Here is a 24964-nt window from a genome sequence, read left to right as displayed (position 1 = left end):
CATCGGATCTTAAGATAAATCTTTGGTGAAAATATGCATTTGCCTGAAATCTTTTGTCCAGGATTTCAAGGCAAATTTATGCACACATTTTAAAATCTGGTCTTTCTAGTGTGTGGGCACATTTTAGATGTGTGGAGATTTTGCAGATGCTGCTCATTGCATTGTGCTAATATTAGTCACAAAACATGCCAGCAGTTAGTAGAATACATGCCTAGAAATATTCGTCATATTAGGGGAAAAGATGCCAAAACAAAGTGATTAATTGGTGGTCATAATAATTTGACCACTCAGTGTATTATCTAAATAATACATTCTTTATACAGTTTTGTCCTGACAGAAAACAATTAGTTTACATGACTTGAAGCTTTGCACGCAATTTGACATTGCCAAACTGACTACAGTACATATTTTCTATTAATTTATATGATCTGAGTACTGGTTATAAACAAATACATCAACCAATGTTCATCCTGTCTGTTAAAATAGAATTGAATGCAAAACACTGTGTAAATCTTTACTGGATGAACGCCATGTGACCTTCAGCCATTCTCTGAAACAACCAGTCAGAGGTCTAGCAGTCTGTTTGTCAAATAGCCCACAAAGGTCCTATTGGCTGGCGATACCATTGCAATAGAAAATATAATTTGTATCTGTTATTTGTCCGGCGTCACACAGGAGCACTGCACCACTTGTCTCTTTATATGCAGATTTGTTCAAAATAATTAATGGCAATTAATAAAAATCATAGAAGTAGTGCAGGTCGAGTATCCCTTATATGAAATGCTCGGGACCACGAGAATTTTGGATAAGGGATATTTATGGTTTTTGGAATAATTTAATTTTTTAATACTTACCTGGTTCCACGGCGGCCTTCAGGATCTTCTCCAGTGGTCCCAAGAGTGCATTGCGTGAGTTCGTGGGTGTGCCGGTGACCTCACAGCTGCACTCGCGCAGTGCACTCCTGGGACCGCTGAAGAAGATCCTGAAGGCCGCCGTGGACATCGGAGCACTTTTTTTAGAAAAAAAATCCTGAAAAATCACGGTGTGCCCAAGAGACTGGATGACTGGATGTACAAGATGATCAACCTCTATTAATGCAGGTGCTAATGCAGAGATGACCGCTGCTCTGTTTTGCAGATAAAAAGTTTATTTTCGCACCAAGCATATTCCCCTAAGGGCTGAGCTCTATCACATCTCCATTTGCAGCTGAGGGGTGGCAGCAGGGCGTTTGCAGGTTTTAGTCTTCTAACGTTTGCTCCAAGGAAACTTATTTTTCAAATGTGCACTGATAGTGATTACTGTTATAAAACCAAGCAATACGGATAGTAATATCCTGGTCACAGAGCTGCGTATAACTGAGCGTTCATGGGATATATGAGCGTAGGTCAAAGCACACAAACATGGACCTATAATGACTGACTTTGCTTACAGGTCAGCCATTCCGCTTGCTTTCATTGAGTAAATTAAACCCATTTTGTATTGTTCTCTTTGCCTTGTAGATAACTTGTCTTAAGTTGGGTACACACTAGACGACACTGCAAATGATACCATGCGATTCAGTGTTTCTGTTGAACTCATGGACAAACGGTGCATACACACTTAACGATTTCACAAAAGATATCGTCTGTGGCCACATCCAGTAGTATGCTGTCATTGATGATATCTTCAGATTTAAATGCATGTGCAGATGAAGGAAGACATCACTAATGACCCGCAGGAACGTGGATCATTAACGATATGGGTGTCTCCATAAAAATGCAGGGCATTCCCCTGAGAATGCAGACGTGGTGTTTCCTGCTCGGGGAAGGTGGCTAATGTCACATGACATCAGTACCCGCCCCAAATTCGGCTACAACAAAAGTCAGTCTAGACTGCCTTTTATTACAGAAAGGGAGAAAAATCATTCGATGGTCAGTGACCATCAAATGATTTCTCTCCCATTCAGCTGCATGCAAGGGTATGTGTTCACGTACTTCCCCTCGCATGCCAACATATTATTATTGTTTATATGGCGCCACTAGGGATCGGCAGTGCCTAGCGGAATGAATAAATGAGCAAAACAGGAATAAGAAAACAATGACCTACAGTGATCCTCATTGCATTCCAAGTGATCATAGCAAACATGTAATATACTTTATTTCTAATTATTGTGTGTACATTGTTTTCATAGATTACAAACATCTTCAAAAAATGAAAAAATATATCAGCCACCAAAAAAAGTGAAAACCACATCAAATACAGATTTAGGGGAGTTATGTCCCCCAACCATCCCGGTTAGACGAAAGCTGGCTTGGGATGAATATGATGATCCAGAACCAACAGAAAAGATAGAGCCCCTGAGAATAGAGGAAGAACCTGAGGAATCTGATGGTGCAGAAGAGACAGATCAGGCAGAGAACAATGCAAAGGAAGAGCACACAAAGAACAACAATGAAACATGGATGCAGAGGTAGTGTTTAAACAATGTTATAGGTTTCCCACCCAGGTATGGATCATTTGGTGGACCATAAGTTGGTCGACATGCTGAAATGTCGACATGGGTCTAGGTCGACATGGGACACGGTTGACAGGTCATTAGGTCGACCCAGCATTGGGCTGGGTCGACAGTCAAAAGGTCGACATGGGTTTTTTCACTGTTTTTTGACCCGACATGGATACAGGATAAAGTGCACCGGGTCCCCTCACATGGCTTGCTTCATTTGCCAAGCTTCGGGCTCGGTGGCTCGCCACGCTCAGCAAACTATTTTATTCTCCCACCACGTCCTAATAGATGGTAGGGAATGAAATACCGCCTGTCGCATATGTCGGGTCAAAAAATAGTGAAAAACCCCATGTCGACCTAATGACCTGTCGACCTTGTCCTATGTCGACCTAGACCCATGTTGAACTTTCAGCATGTCGACCTAATGGCTTTTGACCTTATGCTTGTCAACCTAATGACCGTATCCCTCCCACCCAGTGTGTAACAAACTGTTCAGTGACCATTTCCTTACTTTTTCTATGTTATCATTACTATCACTTAAACTGTTCATCTCTTACATACACTGATGTGTAATTAGGTTCAAGTTGTATTTTTAAAGTGGCAAAACTTTACAATGCAAAACCTTGGACAATTGAAGTTATACCTGTGAATTGTAACTATTGGGATACATTTTTTTAATTCTGATCATTAGTTTGCAGATACTCCCATGTAAAATGTTCCTGGTACAGACAGTAGTGTAGTTACTTATATCTTATGTAATGCAAAAGGTATAGCTGACTTGCTACAACTTTTATGCAAATTTCACTGGTAATTACTAATAAACATTTAATACTTACTTTCTTTTTACCTTTTGCAAAGCTAGTGAATGCACAAACTGAGACTGTAGTAATGGCACACTTGTACTTATGTATATTACCCAGGAATTATGATTAAACATAACAGGCCAAATAAACCTGTGGGGCAGATTTATTAAGCTTGGTGAAGTGATAAAGAGTCTGGTTTTTATCACCGGCCAATCAGCTCCTAATTGTGAAGTTACAGGCTTGGTTTGAAAAATGACAGGTAGGAGCTGATTGGCCGGTGATAAAAAAAAAAAAACAGACATTTTATCACTTCACCGAGCTTAATAAATCTACCCCTGTGTTCTTGATGTTCGTGCACTGGGACAAAGCTGCATGAAACCAAAGGAGATTTAGTTTCTCTCTCAGAATTTCCATCTGTTGCCTATTGTTGTAACCTTTATGTTGGCAGTATCGCTGTTAGTATGCTCCGCTAGTATCAGACTTCTTGCACAGGTAGCAGACATGTGACTCAGCAGGAAGAGGTGAGCTCAGCATTCACCATACCACGTAGCGGAACAGCTTTCCTAGCCACAAAGCAGCTCTTGTGTCATAAGGATTTTGTAGTAGCGTTTTTTTTCTGAGTCCCAAGTTTCATGGCTATTTTTTTTTTCTGATAGAATTGTTTGTGGTTAAGAGTTGGAGTTTTCTTGAAATGGATTCCATTGCTCAGTACTTCTTGTTTCTTAAGTTTGTGCTTTTTTAGTCTTGTTTCAGAAAGAGGAAAGAATAGTCATTTTGTTATCACTTCCTAATATTTTTTTGAAGGAACATCATAGTGATATCAATCTTTTTAAACATACAATAAATCAAAGCAGCGCTATGCAAAGCCGATATGCAAAGCCGTTCTCAAAGCCGCTCATCTGCTGGTATTACCAACAGATAAGCGGCTTTCCTAGCGATGATGCGGGAGCACGCAGCAGCGCTCACCACTCATCACTGGGGCAAAAGGGAATTTCTTGAAGGACAAGAAAAGGAGAATGTCGCTTTGTGATGCACGAGGGGGAGGGAGAGTTTTTTAAAATATAACCTTTATTTATTTATAACATAAGAACTCTAGCGAAAGTTTAAAAAGACACAATACAAACATATAACATAAACATAAAAAAGGATAAAGGTATCCTTATGTACGTGGAGTCCCACTTCCTAATGTTTCCACAATAAATATATGCTTTTCACAGTATTTGTGTTTTGTGCACTTTATTTGTCTGTAAGTTGGTCTGGTTACTCCAAATAGTGCCAGTCACACGTGTATTGGTACAAATGTTTTAAATGTTCCTTAACGGTAGTGCTGACTTTGCCCTATCAATATGAAAAAGACCGTTGGGGTATAGTATGTGGCAATGACCGTTAATACATGGGTCCACACATTAAACGGTTAATCTATAATTGATAAAGTACAAATGCTCCCAGTCTAATAGTACTGAAGCCCTGTCCAGGGCTAGACTGTATGTATTATTTAAGAGCAAGTCAGGAGTAAGCGGTAGGCTAAGTGCTGTGTTTCCGGACCACCAGCCGGGACAGCGGGATGCGCAGTTTCGCTATCTGGTGCACTGCGCCCGCTAGTCGAGTTGGCTTGTAGTGATGTGACCGGCTGCCTACAGCGTACGGTGAGAGATCAGCCTGTGGGGCTGTCAGCTCAGGTACACGGTGCAGGAGTCTGGTGTAGTACTCCGCGCCTGTTTCGCCGCAATCAGTGCTAGTGCACACTACCGCTAAAGCCGCTAAGGAATAAAAGTACAGATCAAAATGCAATCATGGGGGAAAGGGAAGTGGGAGCACACCACGGAGTGTACGGTCAGCATACGCTTTGCCAGTGAGCTTCATCAGGACCTGATGAAGCTCACTGGCGAAGCGTACTCCGACCGTACACTCCGTGGTGTGCTCCCACTTCCCTTTCCACCATGATTGCACTTTGATCTGTACTTTTATTCCTTAGCGGCTTTAGCGGTAGTGTGCACTAGCACTGATTGCGGCGAAACATGCGCGGAGTACTACACCAGACTCCTGCACCGTGTACCTGAGCTGACAGCCCCACAGGCTGATCTCTCACCGTACGCTGTAGGCAGCCGGTCACATCACTACAAGCCAACTCGACTAGCGGGCGCAGTGCACCAGATAGCGAAACTGCGCATCCCGCTGTCCCGGCTGGTGGTCCGGAAACACAGCACTTAGCCTACCGCTTACTCCTGACTTGCTCTTAAATAATACATACAGTCTAGCCCTGGACACCTTTATCCTTTTTTATGTTTATGTTATATGTTTGTATTGTGTCTTTTTAAACTTTCGCTAGAGTTCTTATGTTATAAATAAATAAAGGTTATATTTTAAAAAATTCTCCCTCCCCCTCGTGCATCACAAAGCGACATTCCCCTTTTCTTGTCCTTCAAGAATTTCCCTTTTGCTTCAAATTATAAGTCCCGTGATAGCACACCCTTGCCATGATGATCAATGTGTATAATACAAACATCTAAGGGGTCACCCATTATCTACTCACAAAATATACTCTCCCTGTGCGATGAACCTTTTCCTTCTACTTCTCGTCACTGGGGCATACACACTGGGGGATTTGAGCTGAAAGCTGCTCAAACATGCGGTTTTCAGCTCAAAGTCACCCAGTGTGTATGGGCCTTAACCCCTTACCGCCGCAGCCTGTTTTTGCCTTCCTGACAGAGCCCTTTTTTTCAAATCTGACATGTATTACTTTATGTGGGGATAACTTTTAATTGCTTTTACTTATCACAGTGATTTTGAGATTCTTTTCTCGTGACACATTGTACTTTAAGTTAGTGGTAAATTTTGGTCGATACAGTCTGTTTTTTTTTGTGAAAAATACCAAAATGTCGTAAAAAAATTGAACATTTTGCAATTTTGCAAAATGTAAAATTTTCTGCTTGTGAGACAAATAATCATACCACTCAAAATAGTTAATAACTAACAAAGACCATATGTGTACTTTATTTTACCATCATTATTTCAACCTCCTTTTAATTTTTTTGGACACTAGGGGGCAGCAGAGACAATTATACACAGAACACAGAAAACGCTGCAATTGGCTGTTCACATTTGAACAGCCAATCGCAGCGATCGCTGATGGGGGGGGGCATCGCTGCCCCCCCCTGGGCTACGAGGGAAGATGTCTGCTGTCAGGGACAGCAGCCATCGTCCCTCTGTCACCGCGTCTATAGACGCGGTGACAGTTTAAAGTCATGACGTACATTTATGCCATGCGTCGGGAAGTACATCCTGACCATGACGTAAATGTACGTCAAATGTCGGGAAGGGGTTAAGTCCAAAATCTTTTCCCTGTATTTCAATTTTCACTAGATTTGTGTCTTTTTTTTATTACCATTTATTTTACTGAAGATGTAATTTTTAAAGAGCCTATTGGATGAATGATTGTATAGGCAAAGTCTTTTTACCAGAGTGAGAGGCCTCCCTGAGAGATAGGTACTTCCATTTTACAGCCTATCCTAGCATGCTCAGTGTTTCTGATAACAAATGTAAATAATTATTGTAACATTTTGTATATCCTTATAGACCATGTGATACAGAAGATCAGTCTGAACGTAGCGCTGGGTCTTCTGCAGCTGAAGGAAGACTTCCTACTCCAAAACTGAAAACATATGGCCTAGCACAGAGGACACATCATGATCTAACTACTCCAGCCACAGGCAAGGTTTCTAGATGGCATGTGTTCAATAGTAATACCAACCTGGGCATGCGTTCAATAGTAATATTAACCTTGGCATGCGTTCATTAGTAATACCAACCTGGGCATGCGTTCAATAGTAATACCAACCTGGGCATGCGTTCAATAGTAATACCAGCCTGGGCATGCGCTCATTAGTAATACCAGCCTGGGCATGCGTTCATTAGTAATACCAACCTGGGCATGTGTTCATTAGTAATACCAACCTGGGCATGCGTTCAATAGTAATACCAACCTGGGCATGCGTTCAATAGTAATACCAACCTGGGCATGCGTTCAATAGTAATACCAACCTGGGCATGCGTTCAATAGTAATACCAACCTGGGCATGCGTTCAATAGTAATACCAACCTGGGCATGCGTTCATTAGTAATACCAACCTTGTCATGCATTAATTAATAATACCAGCCTGGGCATGCATTCATTAGTAATACCAACCTTGTCATGCATTAATTAATAATACCAGCCTTGGCATGTGTTCATTAGTAATACCAGCCTGGGCATGCGTTCCTTAGTAATACCAGCCTGGGCATGCGTTCCTTAGTAATACCAGCCTGGGCATGCGTTCATTAGTAATACCAGCCTGGGCATGCGTTCCTTAGTAATACCAGCCTGGGCATGCGTTCCTTAGTAATACCAGCCTGGGAATGCGTTCATTAGTAATACCAACCTTGTTATGCATTAATTAGTAATACTAGCCTGCTTATTACAGTAGGTCAAGTCCTAACTTTTTCTATCATTTTGCAGAATATTACCCCACACAGAAAAGCAAATTACCGGGTTAAACATTTATACCCGGTAATTTGCCGTTCATCACGGGTGCTTTTCTTGTCCCTTTCCCACAGAATAAATACCTGTGTTAATCAGCAAATTACTGGGTAGAAATGTTTCATCCAGTAATTTGTTTGTCTGTGTGAAAGGGGGGTCAGGCTGGGACCTGCAGAACAACCCAGCACTCAATTGGCGAGTAAAAGCTGGGGTTTAGGGGCTATCCTGTCTGAAACTAATATATGTCTACTAAAAGCAGCAAACATCACACAGATGTGTGCATTCATCTTTGTTGCTAGAGCTCTGTTGTTTTACTGAAAAGTTATATCTTATTTTTGTTGCTAAAATGTATACTGTACCATGTCATCCCAAATTAAGGGGGTTATTTTTGTTCACTCCTTCTGGCAAATTCCTTCTTATTTGGACAAAACCATGTGCACTGCCGGTGGGGTAGATGTTACTTGTGCAGAGAGAGTTAGATTTGGGTGGAGTTTTCAAAGTGAGATCTATATTGCAGTGTAGAAATAAAGCAGTCAGTATTTACCCTGCACAGAAACAAAATAACTCACCCAAATCTAATTCTCTCTGCACATGTTACATATGCCCCCCCCCCCCACCTGCAGTGCACATGATTTTGTCTTTTGTCCATATAAGAAGGAATTTGCCAGAATGAGTAAACCAGAATAACCCCCTAAGCCCTTTCCACTGATTTGTACCTAAAACAGTTTATAACCTGTGCTGGCTTATAGTGTGTACACACCATTAGTTTCTCAAGTGATTCTGAAAAATGACGGTTTCTTTAAATTTGGAAATTTTATAAAATAAAATGATAATAACATACATGTTAAAATGGACACATACAATATGTGGATACGTGGATTTAAAAAGGATGGGTACCCTTAGGACACTGTTAGACTCCTATATCCAGGATATTTATGAGCAACTGGGAGGGATGTCTCTATTATAGAGCAGCAATATATTACCTGGTAGCCGATATCCAGATGAATAGTGCAATGGTAGCAGATGAATTCTGGTTGATTGTCCTGTAAACCTGGCAATGAAGTGATTTCTGCTCATTTAGGTAAAGGAAAGGGTGGATGACCAGGTAGAGATGCTAAGTTCTGTATCCAGTGTAGCTGCTTAGTTTGTAATCCTCAGGAGTGTAGTAATACCGCTTTCAGACCGCATTCCGAACACGGCTTATTGCCGTGTTCGCGGGGCCTAAACATGGGTCACGTTGCGGTCTGAAAAGGCCACCACGGGTCGAGCAACACAGGTGTTCAACCCTGGTAATGACCAGGGTTGAACACGGCTATGACCCGTGTCAAGTGCAGTGTGAACGGGTGCCTGGGTCGAGCGACCCATGTCCCGTTCACAGTATGGAGGAGGCAGCACTGTCAGCTCCAAGTACTGCCTCCTCCCGAGCCCCCGATGACGCGCCGCCGCCCAGCTCCACCCCATGTGACATCACCGACTCGGCAATATGCCGTGTCAGTGTCAGAACTTTCAGACCGCATTGCTGTGTTGCTCTGGGGATGGAACCCGTGTCCTAATTCCGTGTGCGACACGGCATTTGCGGTCCGAAAGTAGTATAAGTGTGTTGGGTATAGCAAATTTGGAAAGCTGTATGCGTTTCTATGGGAAAGGTCTCTCCAGCTTTATCAGGAGCAGCATGAACATGTATGTTCTTATTATTTTATTTTATTAAATTTCCAAATTTAAAGAAACCGTCATTTTTCTGAATCAGCGCTGTTATCCCCTTTATTTATCTTGTTCATTTTTAGGGATTGACAATCCCCTATCCAGCCGCAGTTAGCAGTGCACCTTAACATCTATATAGAAACTTATTTATGTATAGAAACCTTTGTGATTCTTACTACGTTTACCTGATTTGGATGTAAATACCCTCAAATTAAAGCTGAAAGTCTGGTTCATTTCAAATCCATTGTGGTGGTGTATAGAGCCCAAAATATGAGAATTGTGTCGATGTCCCAATATTTATGAACCTGACTGTAAATGAATTGTACATTTGAAATGCATATTATGCAAAACATTAAAAGATTTCCTAACTGCTAAGAATTGGCATGGCCAGTGCAAGCTTTCTTGGCACCATTTCACCCACGACCCATGCTCCCTGGAATTCATAATATGTCACACATCAGTGTCCCTAATTTTTAATATGCCGCATATCAGTAATCCAAATTCATAATATACTATATAGAAATGCCTTAACTAATATGATACACACACATAACTCACCCAGCCAGCAATTATTAACACACACACACAAAGATACAAGCATGCACGCATGCTGCACATGCATATTGCCAGTGCTCATTAACGCATAGGCCAGTATACAGAGGGATGTTTCCTGGTCAATATTGTGGCCCAAGGATGGGCCATGTTGGAAAGGATGTCTGAAAGACAGCTTTAAATTTTTTTTATGTGGACTCAGCGGCACCCCCAGTTGCTATGCTGAAATTCTCTAAAACAAACAGCAGATAAGCTGATACCCAGCTTTACTATCTCTATCATCTCTATCACTGATCTTACCTGTTCACCATCTATAAAGACCCTTCTATTCTGTAATATCGCACTACTAATATAACCCTCTACTCCTCAGGTGGAGCTCTTTTAGTTTCCCCAACTAACCATCACTACACATCAGAACATAAGCAGAAAGGTTCCTCTAAAAAAGACAGTAATTCTGTCTCCAAATATGTAATTGAAAGAAAGATGAAAAAGGTATGTAAAGAGCACTGGATTCTAAAAGGTAAAATGTGATGATATTTTATTCAACAAATATTAGGATTCTATGGTTGCATTATATTAGAGGTCACAAGAACTGCATGTCTAAGTCATTTTGGATGACCTTGTAGACATTACACTTTGCTGTGCAGTGGATATAAGACTATACTCCACTTTTTTAAAATGCATTTTTTGTGTGAAATAAAGCCTAAAGACAATGTAGTTGTGTCAGTAATGTATTCTACATGTAGGCCACAATTTACAAAAGGGAGATAAGTCCTTTCTTCTTTCATCAGTGGGACGTCCTCATCCTGGCAATGCCCAATTTGCTTTATTTTTTCTCTTAAACTTCATAGTAATCCATAGTACATGTACTTTAAGGACTATTTCATATCCTTCTCCTGATGTGTACAGAGATTTCCCCATATGCCTAGCCTTTATTTACCACTATTTAAAAGCCTTCAAAACGACGGCTGCTCCTTCCTCCAGTATCTGTTTCACAGCTCCCGCTTTCCATATCCAACAAATTTGAAACATAATTTTGCTTTCATTTTCTGTAATTTGGACCGTCGTGTGGCCTCTAGTGGTCACTTGAAGTACTTCAACTGAGGAGTAGTTAGTTTTTTCTAAATATAGATATACCATGCAGTGTGACAGAGACTCTAGTAGAGGAGTGGTGCACAGAAATTTTTTTTTTCTACATTATTTAGCATTTTATAGGTATGCCATATAAGATACAAGTGTCACACATCAGATTGGTCATTGCAAGCCAGCAACCCTCTCCAGGTCCAGTAGTGGGCGCATAGCTTGGTGGTGATTGCTCCACCAGTGTAGTGTAGTGCACAATGTATTGTAAATGTGTGACCTGTTCAGTTCACTGAAATCTTGCTGCAGCAGTTGTACTGTAATTGCATAAGTGGGTGTGTCTTAGATGGTTTTAGCAAACCAGACACAGCCAGCAGCCATTTATCATCATCAGCTTGCGCCGTATGTTTATTACCTGCCAGTCATCCCTCTCTACACATTTGCTCCTGGTGACCATCTTGGAATGCATTTTGCATCAACATGCCATTACTGTGTCTGCACGACCTCCACATACGCCATCACATACATATTTTAAAAAGCCTAAATGGAAAGGAAAAAAACTTGAAACTTAAAGTCCATTTCTGTATGTGGTCCTTGGTGTTTACGCCATGATGTAGTGGACAGTGTTCGATAAAGGATAAATTGTGCTGTTAAGTGGAATATTAAGTTACATTGGATTTCTGTGAACTGTACAGGCACTTAGCCAATAAGATTGTGGCCACCTTGGTGAGCATCCTATATAATAAAAGCCTAACGCTGCTCCTCTCCTCTGTTGTTGGAATTCATGTGTTTTGCATGCCGGCTGCCACTTGGTGGTGCTCAATGGAGCAATCCAGTGTTTTTCCATTTGGGTGCGCACAGCCGCTGGCACTGACATTACTGTTATGTTGTTCTGTATTTTAAATGGCTGATAACTAGTCTTTTTATAATCTGTTGTTATCCTCTATACTAACTCTCTCTAATACTAACATTGCTCACATATTGTATACATTATTTTTATGGGAACTTCACTTTTGTAGGTAAGCAATGTAATAATTATTTAACAACTTTGTATGCCAGGATGAGGAGCCATCTGTACAATCTCCTCCCGTTGCTGGTCTGAGGACTGAAGATCCATTGCCATTGAGGGAGGATCCATGGCCGAAGTCTCATATTTCCAATAGACCTGCACCAGCAACTACCTCATATCCTGTCAGTAGATCTCTAGAGAAATCTTCTGTCCCAGTATCTCAGCAGTGGAGTTCATGTCGAATACATGGATCCCTACGAGATCCTGAATTTCAGCATAACGGTGAGATTAAAAATGCTTTATTCATCCAGAATAGTTAGAAATAGCCAAAAAATTTCTTTGCTATTAGAAACTGGCTGAATCTCAATACTGTGGATCTCAATACCTTGCAAGAGAAACAGACAGAAGAATACTGTGCGTTGCACTGGGTACACAGGGTAGCCCAAGGTCCCATAGAATGATATACTGCATGATCCGGTGTATGAGCACACAATATAGTGTTACCTGCTGCAGTCAGCAGGATCAGCCCACTTGACGGCCTGTAGTATGTAATTGAGGGTACACATGGAGCAATGTGGACCGTATGTCTTTCAATAGATCTCATAATGTGTATTTCACCTTAGAGTTAGGGAATTGATTTTTTTTTAGGATCCTTTACTTTCATTATTGTTAAGCTTTTTGTTATTTATAATTCACTGCTTTTCATTTGATGATTTTTCCAAATTAGTTACAGGTTATTTTTATAAAATCAGGAGGAGGCCTATTATTATTACTATTACTACTAATACGTGATTTATATAGCCACACATATTCTGCAGTGTTTTATAGAGAATATTTGAACATTCACATCAGTTCCTGCCCCAGTGGAGCTTACAATCTATATTCCCTACCACATGTACATGTACACACAGACATTCTAGGGATAATTTTAGTCATATAATTTCTTGCCTCAGAGGAGCTTACAATCTATATTAGCTACTACATGTACACCTGCACACATTCACGCTGCAGTTAATTTTGTTGGGAGCCAATTAACCTACCAGTACATTTTTGGATTGTGGAAGCAAGCATGGTGAGAATATACAAGCTCCACACAGTTAAGGTCTTGGTGCGGAAGGAACCTCAGTGCTGCGAGGCAGTAATTCTAACCAATGCACTATCCCTGCTGCCAAATATTAGTCACCTGGAAAAGCAGGGTAATCACACTGAACTGTTGTCACTGTCTGTTTACACCATCTACTGCAGCATCTGGTATTGTGCTATATATGTTTCCATTTTCAGAAAATAGTATTTGGTTAACAAAACAGGTATCGTTTTTGTGCAAGTACCACCACAATTCTTGATTCAGACTTGGTAGGACACTTTTGTGGCTTCAGCCCTATTCATATATTGGGCAGTATTCAATGATGCTGATACGCCGCTTTTCACGGCGAATGTGTCCTATTTTCCTGCTCCCTGGCAAATTTTTTGACTGGAAACGTCATTTGCCCTATTCAAAATTCGCCAATGGCGAACAGTGACTGACAGCCAATTCGCCGTCTGTTAGTCGCCGCAATTTGCTGCTGTTTTCCAATGGGTTTTTCATTGTGATTTGCCGTGATTCGCCGTGAGTGTATTCAATGTTAGGACGGTGAATTGCTTTCAGCATGATTTTCGCTGTGCTTCACCGTGTAGCAATCACCATCTTTTTAAGGTGAACTGGAATGTTATCTTTTAAAATATAGGTTTAAAAAAAAAAAAAATTGGTGTAAAAAAAATCAGTAATTTTTTTCGGTGACGAGACATGCTATTTTTATTCATGTGCGTGCTGCACATGAATAGATATATAAATATATATATATATTTTTACACATAACAGCCAGCAGGGGGTTGAGAGCCGTTCATTACATATTCATATATTCACTGCTGCCGCTCATTACATATGCACGAGCGGAAGCAGTGCAGCGGCTCCTTACCCGCGTCCCCTGCCTGTGTCCCGGGGAGCCCTCCTTCCCCCGCACACATTCCAGTGCAGGCAGGTAGACTTCCATCTCCCTGCCTGTCCCTTTTCCCCAGCTCCCTGCGGCGGCTAAAATTCGCCGTCAGGGGCAGCGAGCCCCTGCTGCGTTTAATAGGGCGACCGGGAGGGCTGGCACCGAATGCTCCAGCCCTCCGGAACACAGCAAATGTGCAGTGAATCCTAAACAGGATTCGCTGCACATGCCGAAAATCTTCATTGAATACTGCCCATTGAGTGAAGCAGCCACCACCTGGTGTGTTTAATAGAGCTCCTCAGACTTTGTTAAATATATAGTTTGACTTTTAAACGCAATATTAATACCTTCAACTCCTTGCTTTCAGGGAACTTCAACAGTCCAAGCTATTATGGAGACTTTAATGATAACAGTAGCATTGAAGGTATGATTTATGTACACTGAGATTTGTGTGGGATGTTCGAAATACAGATATGTCCACATACATGTAGCCTCCTTGCGCATTACACAGCCCTTCTAGTCGCCCAATGCTGTGGTGTGACTCCCCATTATACTCCTATACTTATAAAGATAACACTTGCCGCTGGTTAGAGCAGAGTACAGCATGTTACAAGCTATTTGTGCTACTTACTGTAGGTTCTCATACAGTATTACAGTAATACAGTATTTGCTATTTGAGTACTAAGTAGCACAAACAGCTTGTAACATACTCTGTTTTAACCAGCGGCAAGTGTTATCTTTAGAAGTATATAAGTACAGATGGGGCCGGGCTCATCTTTGCAGGGGATGGCGATGGCGACGCCATTCGCCATTCCCTGCTCCCGCGCCATCTGTGTGTCGGAAGGGGACGCGCGCGCACGAGGTGCGCGCGCGTCCCCTTCCGACGGTGCTGCCGTCCCCTTCCGACGGTCGCCCGGTGCCCACACCGGGCGCCCGCACCCCCCCACAGCCTCCTCGGGTCCCCCCAGCCCCCCTCGAGCGGGAGGCGGACAGTATTGCGTCCGCCTCGCCCGCCGGCCGCCCGGATACTGAGACGCACGTGCGTGGGGGACGCACGCGCGTCTCAGTCAGATGGCGCGCCGTGTTGCTGGCGGATCGCCAGCAGCATGCTGCTGGCGATTCGCCAGCAAGCATAAGGCCTGCCCTATCTGTATAATGGGGAGAGATAAATGCTCCTCCCTAAATTCCTGGATGCCAAAACCCTGTGCTTAGCTTCTCTATACAGTATTTCCTATTTGAGTACTAAGTAGCACGAACAGCTTCTAATGTACTTTTTTTCCTGCCAATCACCTTGCGAACGGCATGCAAATTAAAAAAGTAGCAAGATTTAATAGCAGAGCGGCCTTGCACATGCGCACTATGGGCCGTACGCATGCGCAATGTATTGACAATCGGCCACCATGCAAATTCACGGCCCTGCAATCAGATTTGAATTACACCCTTAGGCCACAGTATAGGCAAATTTGGTGGTTTTCTCTATCATAGAGGGTGTGGGTTGTTAGGTCGACATGCATTGGGTCGACACCACTAGGTCAACAGGGAGCAATATCGACATGGGTCAAGGTCGACATGTTTCTAGGTCAACATGGGTCTAGGTCGACAGAACATTAGGTTGACTCAAGCATTAGGTCAACATGGGCAAGGTCAAAAGTAAAAAGGTCGACATGGGATCTTTCACTGTTTTTTTACCTGAACGTCGACACAGTTGACATGGACACAGTTTGAAGTGCACCACATCCCCTCGCATCGCTCCCTTCACTCGCAATGTTTCAGGCACGGTGCCTCGCTACGCTCGGCACACTATTTTGTTCTCCCACCAATTCCTAGTGGATGGTAGGGCATGAAATACCGCCTCTCGGCACATGTCGGCAGTGAAAGACCCCATGTGGACCTTTTGACTGTCAACCTAGCCCATGTCAGCCTAAGGACCTGTCGACCTAGTCCCATGTCGACCTAAACCCATGTCGACATTGCTGCCTGTCGACCTAGTGATGTCGACCCATTGCTTGTCGACATAGTTGGTGTAGACCTAATGACCGTATCCCATCATAGATGAGATTAGCCCAAGCCATTTAGGGCAGGAGCTTGTAGAGGTTTTGGTCAAGACAATTTTAAATAGTTAATTTTTTTTATTACACAGGAAACAATCTATGTTGGAAAAAGTATGTAACATATTTAGGGGCAGATTTATTAAGCCGAGGGAAGTGATAAAGTGGAAGGATAATGCGCCAGCCATTAAGCTCCTGTCTAATTACAGGCTGGGTTTGAACATTGAAACTGACTGGTTGGTGCATCATCATCTTTCACTTTATCACTTCACCAGGCTTAAAAAATTTGCCCTTCAGTTACTGATTTTTTTAGCATTATTATTGTATATATAACGCTGTACAAATAATATGTCATTCATAGCCATCTGTCCGATTTGAAGCATACAGACATAGGGGGGTTTATGTTCTAAGCCTTCGGAGAAAGTGGATGGAGATAAAGAACCAGCTCCTAACATGCTGTGTTTGAAAAATGAGAGTTAAGAGCTGGATGGGTGGTACTTTATCTCTCTATACAAAGCTTAGTACATAGACCCATACACTCCCTATAGATACGGTGCCGGACGGGTTCCCGACAGTCGGGATTCCGACAGTCATTTACTCGACGTCGGCATCCCGACTGTCAAAACGCCGGCAGCCGGGTGACCGACGAGCCACCGTGCCCGCAAGGGGCTTTTTTGCACTCGCCATGCTGTCTGACTCTGGGCAGTCGGGATCCCAACGTCGGGATAATGACTGTCGGGATCCCGACTGTCGGAGTCCCATACCACACCCATAGATACAAGCTAGGGATCATTTTTGTTATATTCCAATGAACTATGTTTTTTGAAGGAAACCAAAGTATCCATTGGAATACCCACACAAACACAAGAAAAACATGCACAGTTCACACAATTAGAGCTATTTTGGTAACTGAAGTGATGACCTCAGTGCTGTGAGGCCGTAATGCTAACCACTATGCCACAGTGCTGCTAAAAAATGCATCAACTAAAAGTTACCCATTCCCATTTACCATTGCTACATCCTTTTTTTCAGATGACCGTCTTTCTGAGATCTCTGCAAGGTCAGCGGCTTCCAGCTCTCTGGCTTCTCAGGTCCTGGAGCGTGCTCAGAGGCGAAAAGAGTACTTCTGGGGCAAGAATGGACAAGATTAACCAACTTTTATTGGAAAATGTAAAATATATGATTTGTGTGTTTTAAAATTTTTATTTTTAAGTTGTAATCATTGACCATTTGGGGTTTATTTTGCACTATTTCTAATAGTCCTGTTTGTTGAAATAATGGTAGGACTAAAAAAACATTTTTATGTTATTAATTTGCAACGGTATACAGGTTGAGTATCCCTTATCCGAAATGCTCGGGACCACGAGCATTCCGGATAAGGGAATATTCCGGTTTTTGGAATATTTTTTTTTTAGCCATACTTACCTGCCCCTGGTGGGTCCCCGATGGTCCCTCGGCGTCCATGGAGTCCTCCGGTGTCCACGGCAGGCCACCAGCACCGTCTCCAGTGGTCCCAGGAGTGCTTTGCGCAAGTTCCCAGGCGCGCCGGTGACGTCCCAGGCGTGCCGGTGACGTCACCGGCGCACTCGCGCAAAGCACTCCTGGGACCGCTGGAGACGCCGGAGAGGATGCTGAAGGCCTGCTATGGACGCCGGAGGACTTGGTAAGTATTAAAAGAGGGTTGGGGGGAATAATTTTTTTTTTAATTATTCCAAAAAAACACGGTTTTTGGTATAATTCGGATACGGGATACCCGACCTGTACATTGAAATTGATATAGAGGACTAAGGACTGATTTGGATTTACTGCTCCTGCCCTCTTTTCTGTGTTATACAGTAGATTGGAGGAAAGTGCTTTGAAGAGTTTTGACAAACTCTCAGCTCTTCCTGCATTAGAATATATCATGAGAATGTCAACATGATCATTATGTCAACAGTGAACATGTTGACTTTCAGCTTATTGACATGGTCAGAATGTCAAACATGTCCATTCAAGGTTTTTCTTAAAGGGGCAATCACTGAAAAGGAATGTATTTGTCTTGTGAGTGCTCCTTTAAAACAAACCTCGGAGTTTGGCCGGCATCCCACATACAGTAGCCGCAGAATTCGGAGGCTATTACATTTGGCCTCAAGTCTCATTATTGTAAAATACATTTTTTTTAAATGCTCCCTGAACCTTCCTTCACCAATTTTATTAACATTATTTGTATTTTGCCATCACTTGGAAGATTTTCTTCATTTATAATCCATGGGCAATGGTATACAGTACATTTGTCATCCAAAGGTTATTTTTCTTGTACTTTTTAGGAAAATGTTCTTTATTTACAGTATCATTCAAGGGCGGTCCTTTTTGAAACCCATGTCCTTTGATTGTAATCCATTCAATTTCTTTTTTTTATAATCCACTGAAATGGCATTATTTTTAATCCAAGGCAATCCATACTAATAATAATGAGCACAACAGACAAGACAAACTCTGCTTTGTGACCCACTGCATGTATGCCAGTTTCATGTGCTAGCATTCTGGTTATTGGGTGGCAATGAGGGATGTGTTGACCCTCAAAAATTGCCGGGTTTTGGTACACATCCTGCAGGGGCAGTGGCGGATTCAGGGGGGGGGGCACCCGGGCACGTGCCCCCCTATCATTTTATTTTGTAGCTGAGGACCAGGGCTTTCCAACGAGCCCAGCCCCGTGTCTCTAGCCCCCCGGGAACCGGAGATATCGCCTGGCAAACTGTAACGTTTTTTTCCCCATAGGATAATATGGGACCCGTCAATTCCGACCCCCACCCAGTTCCGACGGCTGCCAGTTCCCGCCCTTGCATCACAGTCTAACACCAGGTCCGGATACTGGGAGAAAGCTGGAGCCCAGAGGTACCGACAGTAGAGTCCGTTTTGCAGCGATGAGTTATAAAGCGAGACACGCCAAATGCATTTCGGACACAAAAGGTCCTTCCTCAGCATGTCTCGCTGAAGGACCTTTTGTGTCCGAAATGCATTTGGCGTGTCTCGCTTTATAACTCATTGCTGCAAAACTGAGTCTACTGTCGGTACCTCTGGGCTCCAGCTTTCTCCCAGTATCCGGACCTGGTGTTAGTCTGTTCCCCAGAACCTTCTGTTGGACCGCAGTCCTGCCTTGAGCGAATTTTATCTATATGCTTTTAATAAGCATTAAAATTGTAAGTGCACTTTTTTATTAAATTAATTTGTTTAAAAAAGTTTTTGCACTATATTTTTCTTTATTGTGTCATTTCATGGTATATGCCACTATTGAGGACGTGACATTTGGAGGATTCTACCAGCAATAATCCTACCTTTCATGGATACCTGTAATTGGTGACATTAACTCTTTGTGATTATTTTCACACGGACTGAGTTTATTTGAGAACACCACAAACGCTAATTCTACAGTTTACACTTGTTTTGCTATATGTTCTATGTAAGGTGATTATTGGATGTCACCTCAACTGTAGATAAGCTGCATGTGTGTTGTGCGCACCTGTTCACAAATTACCTTTTATTGTACATTATGTGAATTTTGTCTCAATCCGTGTGGCATTATGTGAATTTTGGCTCAATCCATGTGGCATTATGTGAATTTTGGCTCAATCCATGTGGCATTATGTGAATTTTGGCTTAATCCATGTGGCATTATGTGAATTTTGGCTCAATTCGTGTGGCAGTATGTGAATTTTGGCTCAATCCATGTTGCATTATGTGAATTTTGGCTCAATCTATTTGGCATTATGTGAATTTTGGCTCAATCCGTGTGTTATTATGTAAATTTTGGCTCAATCCATGTGGCATTATGTGAATTTTGACACAATCCATGTGGCATTATGTGAATTTTGGCTCAATCCGTGTGGCATTATGTGAATTTAGTTTCATTCCATTTGGCATCATGTGTAAGGGGGAAGTATAAAGGGGTCTAGTATTTTGTTGCATAATGTGTAGAAGTTGTATATGGTGTTGTAGACTACACTCAAGGACACACCTCTGTTGAGTGGCCACACCCCTTTTCCGGAGCGCGCCTTCGGCGCGCATACAACTACACCCTTCGCTTTTGTCGCCATGGTGGGCCTGCATACTTTAAATGCCAGGGCCTATTTTTAATCCCATTCCCACCCTCTCTCTGTCGCTCTCTTAGCATGTACACTGGCACCACTAACACTGCCCCTCCCCCACCTAAACCCTCTTTTATCATGGTGCCCCCCCTGTCATTTTATCCGGGATCCGCCCCTGTGCGGGGGGATGGTGGTGTTTGCCCTGTGATCACCGGGGGATAGGGGCTTTTGCTGCTAAAGTGGTCGCAGGTGGGGGGGAGGTGATGCTTGTAGATACAGCAGGTACTAGTATGCATTATGAGGACGGGTGGCTGATGTTATTACATCAGCCGCACACTGCGCTACTGAGAATGCTTAGCCTCTCATTGCTTCAGAGGCTTCAGAGGCTGATTTACTGCAGAAGTTGGTCATAATCTACCGCCAAGAGCTCTGCAAGCTACCGGAGATCGCTATCAACGTTTTGGCCACCCGTACTGTAGATCTATCAACTGGAACCAGTCCTGGGGATTCCATTCATTTAATAGCCCATTTCAATAGATTCCAGCATGTAGTGCACAAATCCATTCACATTATTGGGGGTAAATGCAGCGCAATACATACGCACATACATAGATACATACACACACACACACATACATACACACATAAATATTCTTCAGTTAAAAAAAATGTGGTAAAATGCTCTGAATGTATCCCATAATAACACAACGTAGCTGAATGTGGATGCAGTATGTATAAACAGGGTAATGGACACATAAAATAGACTACTAATGGGTCATAGGGTCAACAAGAGTAAGGACGACATGCATTAGTCTACCACTGAAGGTTGACATCTATCAATGTCGACATGGGGGGAGGTCGACAGGGTCATTAGGTCTACATTGGCAAGGCCAACAGTCGAAATGGGGTTTTTCACTTTTTTAATCTGAATGTCGACAGTGGACATGGACACTAAAAAAGTGCACCGCGTCGGGCACGGTGTCTCACTAAACCTGGCACACTATTTTATTCTCCCACCATGCCGTAGTAGATGGTAGGGCTTGAAATACCGAATGTTGGCTCAAAAAAAGTGAAAAATACCATGTTGACCTTTTGACTGTCGACCTAGCTTATGTTGACCTAATGATTCTGTTGACCTAACCCCATGTCATTCTCAGACATGTTGACCTTCAGTGGTTGACCTTCCTCTTGTCGACCTAGTGACCGTATACCACTTAGAGTATCCTATTAGCAGGTACTTCTCTGCTGCTAATAGGTTAGCTGGAGCCCATCCTATTAGGCTGGATGCCGGCATCCCTTAGCCTCGATACCCACTGCATGCCTCAGTCACACGAAGCATAAGCATCTATATATGTTTAGTGTCCGTGAGTCTCTGAAACACTGCCATCTGCTGGCAGAGAGCGAAACTATATTTCTTTCTCACACATGCACAAACACAGAAGTTGGCAGACTAGCTTTCAAAGCTTTTGCTTCCGGCAGGCTTACTAATCATCTATAAGTAACTGGCAGGACCCACAATAACACAGGGATCTGGAACTTTTCCACAATCCCATGTGTTTTTACCGGATTGCGGGACTATTTTTGGCCGATAAAACCATCTGCTAATTGGATACCACTATAATGGCCATCGTTTATCAATCGCTATATCCGCCTGTTTTTATCGTCCGAAGCGGCATGGCACCCTATGGACTACATTCAAGCTTGGGAGATGTCACCTGTGGTGAAATTCAAGGGTATTTAAAAAAAAATTCAACACCAGGTTAGTGTTATGGCGTTGTGCAAGCTTATACATAAACCCCTATACTTTAACAATACACTTCAGTTAACAATGTGTTTAGTAGCACTTAACCTCCAGTGAGGCCCTAAACCAATATCAGAAATGATCTTATGAATTGAAGAGTATTTAATTTTACATTCTTCTATAAATCAACCCTTTAGCATACTATTATATATGTATATGAAAGTTGTATGTTGCCTGTGCGAAGTTCCTTGGTGACCTGATACTGACATATTACTTTCTTAGTGAATTAGTAGAAAAAATCGACTTGTTCCTAGAATACAGGACTATTAGAGTTCCTGTCACAACCATCGCCGCCCACAACCTGAGAATTAATGAATGTGGTCACTGGTAAGAAATACAACTCCCTGGCTAAACTGACTGTATATTTGTTTTTCAGGATTACAATGTCGTATTAGTTTTCTTTTTAGAACTGTAAGTTATATTCAATAATTTGTGTAATTAATTTTATTCATGCAATTCAATTTGCATATATTGTTATATTGCACATGATTGATGTTTTAATGAACTGTAAATGTTTTTAGTAATAATATACAGGTTTGGTTTTCAAAATGTTAAGGAATTGAATGTATATTTTTCTTAATTAAACCTTAACAAATGTTTACTATACATTGATGAGATTTTATTGAGCATATTATCTGATGCATTGTAAATTTTAGAAGTCTCCATGAAGTAACACTGTTCTCCATTGACCTCCAATCCTCCTTCAGGCATATGACGAGTCCCTCACATAGCTGTAAGGGGAAATCCCTCCTTTCTCCTTACCCCCTCTATAATTTTTCCTTCCCTTGCTTCGAGTCTCCTGAATTCGCACAACGGTCAATTATCAATAGACGGTACATGCGTTGTGAAGCTGTTAATTGATGAAATCCTTCTTCTTTATCTTTTAGCACACCGAAAGGTGATTGACAGGAAGCTGGTGTCTGGGGGTGGTAACCAGCCTTCTAGCTGGAGTGCCAAAAAAATGTTAGGTGTGCCTAGGAAAAAGGAGGAGGCTCAAGCATTTTAGGGGTGGGTGTGTGCCATCCACTCTATCCTTGATCAGGTTCATTCATCGCAGCTGCCAAGTAAGTCCGGGGGTACTCTAAGCCTGCAATCAGTGGTGACCAGTGGGGAAATCATTTGATGGCTTACAAATGGCTTTGGAAATATTTGCATGGCTGGGATGTCTTTTCACTCTAGTCGGGCAACGATTACCGGATTGCTGGTCGCTGCAAATTAACAGCTCTGCGATCAGGTCTATATTAGGCCCCAAGTAGTGTAACTCAGTGACTGCTGCTGGAGACCAGATCATCGGAAGCCCACCATCAAATTTTAACTGGGCTTCCACCATCAAAACTTTTGACTTGGTGGTAAGTTACCATCAGATCAAAAATATTTGATGGAAAAAATAGATAAATGATTGGCACATGGACAAAAAAAAGTTACATACTCAATAGCCCTGCAGCACTGATGGTAGGGGACGGGACTGGGGGCCATATAGAGGACAGGATTGGCGGCAGGGCCAGAAGCAGGCAGAGACCGCGCAGTTCTCAGCATATTTTTAACGCAAAAGCTACCATCGCAACACCATCAGTTCATTACCATTCGATGGTGGCAAACATTGGAATGGCGCAATTGAATAGTAAAAACACTACCATTGTAAAATAACGATGGTTGGTAAACTTTGACCATCGTTGTGCATCCTTAGACAACACAGTATACACAATTATGTGACGTGGAGTACGGGTCATTAGATCTACAGTAAAAAAGTAATCAGTAAAAAGGTCATACATGAAAAAAGGACGATGTGCATTATGTCGACATAGTCAAAATGTCGACATTCACAAAATATAGACATGACAAAGGTCGACATGAGTTTTTCATAGTCTTTAGTGTCTGTCATCATGGACACCATATAAGTGTACCACGTCATAGGGGATGTGGGGACCTTGCAACAGAAATGCAAGTAAAGGCTGATTAAGTCTTTTTGGGGCACTCTTCTATTGTTAATTAGTGTAAATGTATCAAAATTAAGATTTAACTTTTATTTAGTATGCCTTAAAATACAATGTGCTCTGTCATATAAGACAGATAGTGGTCTTATTGACAAAGAAGTACAATATTTACCCAGTTATTGCTGAATCATTTCACTCAGATCTGTAATGGATTTTTAATCCTTTATGGTTACTAATTTAGCGAATTTAAGGTTTTAATCAATCACCTCAGATCTGTAATAGATTTTTGATCCTTAATGGTTACCAATTTAGCGAATTTAAGGTTTTAATCAATCACAGTTAATAAAACAATTTCACAATATTTATGTGATACCCTGTACAAATATTCAGGGTTATTACTGCTTTCTCCCAAACAGACACTCCCCTTATCCGACTCTTGTAAAAATATATATATATTGTTAATACACAGATTTAGTATATGGAGTCTGGGGCTTCTGTCACAACACTGTTATTCATAAAGAAGTTCTTACTGAATGTTCTAAACAATTGAAACTCTGTTGCCAATTAAATCAACCTCTGGCTGAAGGTACTTTCAACACAATGTTTCAATCTTGCTGACATGCAGAAAAAGTGGTGCACTTTCTCTTATGCTAGGTCCATTCTGCTTTCCAGTATCATGTAGAAACACATCAGATACTGGGTGAGAGTTGGATCCCTCCGTCCTATGTGCACTAGGGTACAGGTATAAAGTAGTGTTTTGCTTCCCTTAGGTCAAAATATTTCTGCTCAGATTGTCTCTGTTGCAATTATGCAGCGCAGAGAGTCCAACCGGCTGATTTGGCCTAGAAGGGTCACACTGAACCTCGCTTTTTGCAGAGGAGTTCAAGAATGTAGGCGCACCTCTTAAAGAGATAGGAAGTTTGGGATATTCACACATTGTTTTCTGTCTTATAAATCCTGAGATCCAGAAATGAAATGACAGACAGAAAACAATTCTCTTG

General features: G+C 42.1%; 1 protein-coding gene across 7 annotated transcripts in view; it reads left to right on the top strand.

The window, feature by feature from the left end:
* The window catches only part of SAXO6 (stabilizer of axonemal microtubules 6), an 87283-nt gene extending 68251 nt beyond the window's left edge, over nucleotides 1-19032 (top strand). For all 7 annotated transcript variants that reach the window (XM_083182499.1, XM_083182501.1, XM_083182504.1 and 4 more), the window contains 6 exons: nucleotides 2171-2449; nucleotides 6862-6995; nucleotides 10425-10546; nucleotides 12194-12425; nucleotides 14484-14540; nucleotides 17197-19032. In XM_083182499.1, the coding sequence (XP_083038625.1) occupies nucleotides 2171-2449; nucleotides 6862-6995; nucleotides 10425-10546; nucleotides 12194-12425; nucleotides 14484-14540; nucleotides 17197-17315 (943 nt within the window). In that variant the 3' untranslated portion in view covers nucleotides 17316-19032. The remainder of the gene's footprint in view (nucleotides 1-2170; nucleotides 2450-6861; nucleotides 6996-10424; nucleotides 10547-12193; nucleotides 12426-14483; nucleotides 14541-17196) is intronic.
* Nucleotides 19033-24964: the final 5932 nt, after the last annotated feature.

This window comes from Crinia signifera, chromosome 4, assembly GCF_055691185.1.
Source record: "Crinia signifera chromosome 4, ASM5569118v1, whole genome shotgun sequence".
NCBI lineage: Eukaryota > Metazoa > Chordata > Amphibia > Anura > Myobatrachidae > Crinia > Crinia signifera.
The sequence above is the reverse complement of the archived record's forward strand: the minus strand, read 5'-3'. Positions and strand labels throughout refer to the sequence as shown.